This window comes from Petromyzon marinus, chromosome 72, assembly GCF_048934315.1.
Source record: "Petromyzon marinus isolate PM22_M1 ecotype Great Lakes invasive population chromosome 72, UKy_Petmar_22M1.pri1.0, whole genome shotgun sequence".
NCBI classification, from domain to species: domain Eukaryota; kingdom Metazoa; phylum Chordata; class Hyperoartia; order Petromyzontiformes; family Petromyzontidae; genus Petromyzon; species Petromyzon marinus.
Window position 1 is genome coordinate 8406405 of NC_133738.1, and position 7615 is coordinate 8414019.

The following is a 7615-nucleotide window of genomic DNA, read 5'->3' on the forward strand; positions in this document are numbered from 1 at the left end:
GGCACAAAAACTGACACCTTTATTCAAGGCATCATGCTTGCAATGACCACAACACAAGCAGTCAAAATGCAAACAAAAAAGACAACTCTGATAATAATATGCACTGTCCTTGAATTTGATTGGTCCACACCCGAGACAGCTTTTCTTAGAGCCTAGTCTCCATTGGTGTTGGACCAGAAGACGCCAAAAGGCGTACAACTCAAAAACACTGCACTATCAGAGTATTGAGGTCTCGGGGTGAGCATTAACATTATGAGACCTCCTTTTGCCAGAGTTGTCTTTTTTGTTTGCATTTTGACTGCTTGTGTTGTGGTCATTGCAAGCATGATGCCTTGAATAAAGGTGTCAGTTTTTGTGCCAGTTGAAGGGGTAAAACCTATTCCTATGTCTTGTTTCTGGCTAAGGAGGTCTCATAATATATGCTAATTCCTTTGTCAAGGCGCTTTGTGTTTTTCTTCTCACACAGCTTAAAGGTCGTGATCTAAGCGTGGCTTCTCCCACTCCAGCGCTGTCCTCCAGACAGTCTCGTCCCTTCACCTGATGAAGGCCGCTTGTGTTGTGGCCGAAACGTCATGATTTTTTGTTATTTTATTTTCACCTACGTGACTTTACCCAATAGAACCAAAGAGTATATGGTCCATAGTTTAGATTGCATGGCCACAATCGCACTGTGGTTGGTCATTCATTTTCAGTTTATGAAGACGTTGTGTGCATATGCCTGTTGATATTCTGTTGCAGCTGATAGTTACACCGGTACTCTCTGGTTCTTTCGGTAAAGTCATGTAGATAGAAAAAATAATAAAAGAAAATAAAACATGACGTTTCGGTCGCAACACAAGCGTCCGTCTTCAGGTGTGAAAAAATGATATGCTGTTGTGGCTTTATAGCGGCACGTGAGGGGAGAGGGAAGGGGGTGGAAGGAGTTTGGCTGTGGGAGTTCACAGGGGAGAGGGGGGAGGGTTTGTTGCATGCAGGGACAGGAGGGGGCTAGCACCGGGGGGAGAGGGGGTGGTTGTGGCGTGCATGGACGGGTGGGGCTAGAGAAATTAGCAAGTAAATGGACTTGTAGTACAAGTCGTAATCGGACGACGACAACCGGGTGAGTGAGTGAGGACGACGACAAACGGGTGGGTGAGTGAAAATCACAGCATTTAAAACTTCACGTTGTTTATCACATCCTTCCAATGATTGCTCAATCAGAATCCATCTTCTCGATTAAAGTTTTGTCTGTGTTTGTATATCTGGATGGCTTGATGAACAAATCTCTGAAGGTGGCCCGAGGGTTTGCAGAGCACCTTGGTCTCGGAGAAAGCAATGTCATGTGTGCTCAGAGTGTTCAAACAATGATCCGCCCCCGCCGAGGAGTTGGTTCTGCCATGTTTCAAATCCGCTTTGTGTTCGCAAACCCGGTCTGAGACACGTCGCTTCATTTCACCAATGTAACTGCTGCCGCAGACACAACTCAGCTTATAGACACCAGGACATTGCATGTCTGGAATCACATCCTTCACCGATGGGATCAAATCATGGATTTTGTGTACTGTATTGAACCGAACTTGGATCTTGAGTTTGTTTAAGATTTTTGCAATCCTTTTGGTGACCCCTGCTATGTATGGTAAGGTGATGGTTTTGATTGGGTCCTCAGATGGTTCTCTACCCATGGTTGGGGATGCAGCTTTGCGGATTGTGTGGTCAGAATATCCATTCCTCCTGAGTGCCTGGCATATGTGTTCAAGCTCACTGGCTAGGTGGTGCTGGTCGGAGATGCAAAGGGCCCTATGGTGTAGTGTTTTGATGAGGGAATTCTTCTGGGCTGGATGGTGGTGGGAGTCAGGCATTATATAGGAATCCGTGTGGGTGGCTTTCCTATAGACAGTGTCCCAACGAGTCATCAGGTCTCTTCTCGATCAAAACATCCAGGAATGGTAGCTTGCCATCATTTTCCACTTCCATGGTGAATTTGATGGATGGGTGTATGGAATTGATGTGGTTGAAAAAGTGGTTCAGTACTGGCTGGCCATGTGGCCAGATGACAAACGTTTAATTTACGTATCTCTTCCACAAGGAAGGACATCGGGTGGATGTCTGGATGGCATCTGTCTCAAATTTCTCCATGAAAATGTTGGCCACCACTGGTGATAGTGGAGAGCCCATTGGGGTACCTCCATTATGTTTGTAGAAAGTACCATTCCAGGTGAAATAAGTGTTGGTAAGGCCGTAACTTACCAACGAAGGTACATCAGGGTCCAATCCCTGTTGGACTAGGTCTTCGATGATTGCAATAGTATCAGGTACGGGTACCTTGGTGAAGAGGGAGACTACATAGAAACTGACAAGTAAATCATCCGGGGACAGTGTAATGTCCTTGATTAGTGAAACCAAGTGGGCCGAATTAAGAACAGCTGAGGCAGTCTTGCCCGTGAAGGGAAGCAGAGTCTCAGGCAGAAATCGTGCCAGTCTGTAAGTGGGTGAGTTAAGGTGGATAGGACGGAGTGGAGTACCCTCTTTATGGATTTTTGGGAGGCCGTAAAATCTGGGTGGTCTAGCAGCTGCAGGTTTTAGAGAGAGTTGTTTGGTGTGTTGGATTAGAGAAGTTGAATTAGTGATGATATTGTCGCCTCGCCACACCAGCGCCATGCACAGATATCTATTTATATATCTATTTTTATCTATTTTCATAATTTATCTTTCTGATTTTATTTTGGCGTGGTATGATTGTTTGACTTTTTTATTTATCATATTTCCTTTGTTATTTTACGAGTGTTTTCACAACATTTGTCTGTGGAAATGATCTTAGGGTAGGGCCCAGTACCAGTTCACATAATCATCACTGATGTTAGCTGTGAATGGGAATCGAACTCTGGTTACTAGATTCGTAACACACCGCTAACCACTACAGTGCTGCTGACCTACAAAGCACTCGGTGGGTTAGCGCCACAATATTGACAGGACTTGATCCCTCTTAATACTCCTACGAGGTCCCTGAGATATTCGGATCGCATTCTTCCAAGTGTAGTGATGCAGATTGGAGACTAATACTTGGAGGCACTTTATTTCACAAGCACCATACTCTTTGGTTCTTTCGATAAAGTCACGTAGTGAGCGGAGTTAAGTACAGCTGCAGTCACGAAAGCTTCAAATCAAGATTCACAAGCACCATCGGGATATATACACACCCTACGTGGGTGTACACTATTATAATTAAGACCGTCTATTGTCGGCGGTACTACTTAGAACAGTTGGTAGGCTGTCTGACTAACAGCACTCCGGGATGGTGAAGATGGGCCCCTTCTATGTTCTTTCCCATAGATATCCCCCTCGCGTATATACTGCAGCCTGCTGACACGAGTACTGCCGTACACCGCAGTTACCCTTTTCCCCCAGCAGCCAGCGCTATACCCCTACATAAGTAATCCAAGTGCAAGGCTGTATTCCTGGGGTGATCAGGATTTTTGCAGTGCAGCTCGCAAGCTTCAGAACATCACTTTGCTTTTGCTAATTAGACAGAATTGTGAGATATTTAAGTCTGTCTTTAAAACTCACCTCTGTAAATTCCCCTTTACTCTCTAGTTCTGGCCTTTTATCCTGGATCTGAGTGAGGAGGTGAGTGAGTAGATGAGCGAATGAGTAGGTGAGTGGGTGAGTGAGTGGGTACATTGACCTTTAACGCCCAATAGTTTTGGCCATTTACCCTGCAGGTTCTGATTTTTATACATGGTGGCGCATTTGTGAGATTTACGGATAAAATAAGCCATTTTACAACATTTTAATTATTGTAATTCCCTCTCTCTCCCATCTCCTTGCCACTGCAGCTCGTGCCAAGGAGAAGCGCCACGCGTGCCCGCAGTGCGGCCGTTGCTTCGCCGAGTCGCGTGACCTGCGGCGCCACACGCGCACTCACACAGGGGAGCGGCCCTACGCCTGCACCGCATGCGGCAAGGCCTTCGCGCTGCGCTCCAGCCTCACCAAGCACGCACGCACCCACACGGGCGAGCGTCCCTACGCATGCGCCGCATGCGGGCGCTCCTTCTCCGTGGCGTCGTCGCTCGTCAAGCACCGGCGGGTGCACACGGGCGAGCGGCCCTATGCGTGTGCCGCATGCGGCCGCGCCTTCTCACAGCTTACGTCGCTCCAGAAGCATCAGGGGCGGCACTCGGCCGAGAAACCGCATGCCTGCGCCACGTGCGGGAAGGCGTTTTCACACCGCGCCTTCCTGCGCAAGCATGAGAAGACGCACGCGGGTGAGGGCATGGACGGTGCGAAAGGGCACGGTGCGGGGTTGTATTTGCGCACCAGGGTTGTGGGACCCTGGGTAACCTGTCCATTATGAGTGACAGGAGGCCAATGGTACTCACAAGGTTTGCGCGGTCCACTTACACAGCTGGCTGTGAAATGTTTGGGAGGCCCTGGCTCAATTTCAAGATGATTTTACTTGTGACTGCATGAAAAACCATGACAACTTGGTGAAATTCCAGCTCTGATAATTAATAATATTGGTTTGACTGCAATGCGACAAACCTCACTCATTTTTAGAGTGAGTGGGAGAGTACTGCATATGTGGACCTGAGGTCACTGAATGGAATCTCGGAGGTAGCTCTTTGATATCCATTTTTGTGGGTTCTTTAACACATGACATACTGCTCTGCGAGAAATCCAAATTGATTATTTCCGTTGTGACGTGACGCCAATGTTACAATGGAGATAAACATTTGTTAAAATTACAATACAGAGCACGGTATTGGATAATCAAAGACAATGTGATGCTCTGCTCAAATGAGCAGTCAGGCATTTATCATCTCTCTACAGTCCTGGACCAGTGGTGAAACATCCATATTTTTATAAGAGTGGGGCAAATCTCTCCATAGGACAATCACTGTTGACTTTCCCACAAAATAGTACCAACTTTATTGAACTGACAGGGATCTTGTGCCGAGTCAATTACAAAACTAGTATTTTAACTCGCAAATGTCTGATTGTGAGCTGCTGACTACTATTGAGGCACTCATCTTGTCTATGGGGTTATTAATCTTATGTTATATTTATAGAGCGACTTAGATGAAGGCGCTTTACATAGTTCAAAATCGGTAAGACAGAGTTATTTAGATGGCAAGGGCCGAGGAATGAGTGACCGTTACAGAGGGCACATGGGGTCACCAAAGGGCAGGGGAGGGATGGGAAGGAGTAGAGAGGTTGATGATAGGGAAGGGAAAGAGATCAGTTAGGTTGGCATGCTTTGGGGGGCGAGGTTTCAGGATGGAGAGATGGCTGTTAAACTGAAAAAATATACAGAACGACCGAGAGGGCAGTGGGTGTCCCCTATCTCGTAGCTTCCCCTGCTGTGTTTGCGTCTGCCATGTTCATCTCGTCTCGCACCCATCTCGCGTGTCAAATGCAACCTATGGCTGTGTGACCTATACCCGTGTTTTGATTGTTATGTTTTTACGTGCCATTTTATTGAAGGACTGTGTGTTGTCTGGGAATGATTTTATTGTTGTTTTGCTGCCTTGTCCAAGCTTGCATTTTGTGTAAAAAAAAAAATCGGCAGAAATGTACGTACTTACGCAATTTGTCATTATGTAGTTAATCTAGTTGTATATATTTATTTTTTGTGACTTGCTTACCTTTTCGCTACTTTTACACTCCTATAGTTTTTTTATTCTTGTCGTAACTTGTTGACCCCTGCTGGACAATTGTGAAAAAGAGCTTCATAACTCCATCCGATTCCTCCTCCTCCTGCAGTCTAATCGATCAAGATTTCTGATTCTGACCTCAGAGCGCGTGGCAGGGCTGGTGAAGGAGCGCCGCTTTGCATGCGAGCGCTGCTGCGCTACCTTCTTCGACAACCAGAGCCGGCAGCGGCACCAGACGACGCATACCGGCGAACGGCCCTTCGTGTGCGAGCTGTGCGGCAAGGCCTTCTCACACCACTCCACGCTGCGCAAGCACCAGAGCACTCACTCGGGCGACCGCCCGCACGTCTGCGAGCTGTGCGGCAAGGCGTTCCCACATGCCACAAACCTGAAGCAGCATCTTAAGCGGCACACCGGTGAGCGCTCTGCTGCTGCCGCTTGCTGCTTGTTTTCCGCTTGCTTCCTGCTTGCTGATTGCTTGCTAACGCTGCTGGCTGGGACTCCGGGTTCCTAGGTGCGTGGCGGTTTTGTGTTTGACTGCCGCAACATTGGCGATATCCAGATTGGTCAACAACGACGACGGCTTATATAATTTATTGGTAATGTCACAAAACATCTAAGAGTGCAGATACGGCAAGTCCTCACTTGACGCATTGTGTTTACATGGCGCGTTTTCGCTATAACGCGGTTCTTCCATTCGGGAACTCTTTTCCCACAACGCAGAACGTGCAAAATTATAACGTGGGCAATGGAGAAGAGGTGAGACTTAAATAAAGGGTAGAAAGAAAGTTACTCCTTCATGTACATGGACAATGTTGGGTTTATGGGCAGTGTTGGGTCTATGGGCGGAGTTGGGTCTTTATGTGGAGGGGAGCAAGGAGGGAGAAATATCGAATACAATATTGTCCTTAAAGATGTCCCTCAATCCGAATTTATAATAGTTTTTTCTCCGTCTTTCGCTGTCCTCATCTTCCTCTCTGCCGACCTCTATTTTTCCCTACCCCTCTTCTCCTCCCTGATCATCCTCTCACCACCCCCATCAAACCCTTCTCATTGCACTACCCCCCTCCGTGCACGGCCCTACCTCTCCCCTCTCGTCCCGCTCCGCTCCCCCCCGTCTGTGACAGAGGACAAAGACAAGCCCCACGCGTGCTCCGAGTGCGGCAGACGCTTCCTGAGCGTCCGCGAGCTGGCCCAGCACGCGCGCACCCACACGGGCGAGCGGCCGCACGTGTGCGCCGAGTGCGGCCGCGCATTCGCGGCGGTGTCCACATTGCGCAAGCACGCGCGCACGCACACGGGCGAGCGGCCGCACGTGTGCCCGCAGTGCGGCCGCGCGTTCACCAGCAGCTCCAACCTGCGGGCGCACGCGCGCGCCCACGCCGGGCAGCGCCGGCCCCAGCACGCGTGCACCCAGTGCGGCTGCAGGTTCGCACGCGCCGGCGCCCTCCGGAAGCACCAGAGCTCGCACGTTCGCACGTAGAGAGAGGGGAGAGATGGAAGATGTGGATGAGGAGGTATAGAGAGAAATGGAGATGTCTAATCTAGATTTGAAGTTCTAGATTAATTTGCAGCTCGATTAGAAAATTGCATCACTGCTGTTTTTGATGAACTAGTGCCCCTCCGAACAAGCACAAAGAGAACGGGGAAAGCGCGCAGTAACCGGCTGTCACCGGAGGCGATTGCTGCGAAGCAGATGCAGATAAGATTGGAGTGAACATTTATTTCAAGGCTGTCTGACTCATCGAGTCTCACAGATCGTCCTATGCTCTGCACGTCAATGAGTCGGCTCACGACTCCTTTGCTGTGTGGCGCGTCGTGAAGGGTATGCTGCACTGCAACCACCCATTAATTAGTAAACCCGGTCTGTGCACAGTAGTTGTGATGTTCTTCGACAATAAAATAGTGGTGATCAATACGGCATTCTCCATCTGAGTTTGTGCAAACTGGAACCGATTCAAAACTCGAGACCTTGGCACCAATGT

At 48.7% G+C, this 7615-nt stretch overlaps 1 protein-coding gene across 1 annotated transcript in view; it reads left to right on the top strand.

The window, feature by feature from the left end:
• LOC116957334 (uncharacterized) overlaps positions 1-7548 on the top strand; it is a 29578-nt gene extending 22030 nt beyond the window's left edge. The window contains exons 5-7 of the mRNA XM_032979431.2: positions 3813-4241; positions 5774-6046; positions 6758-7548. Coding sequence (XP_032835322.2) covers positions 3813-4241; positions 5774-6046; positions 6758-7113 — 1058 coding nt within the window. The 3' untranslated portion in view covers positions 7114-7548. The remainder of the gene's footprint in view (positions 1-3812; positions 4242-5773; positions 6047-6757) is intronic.
• Positions 7549-7615: the final 67 nt, after the last annotated feature.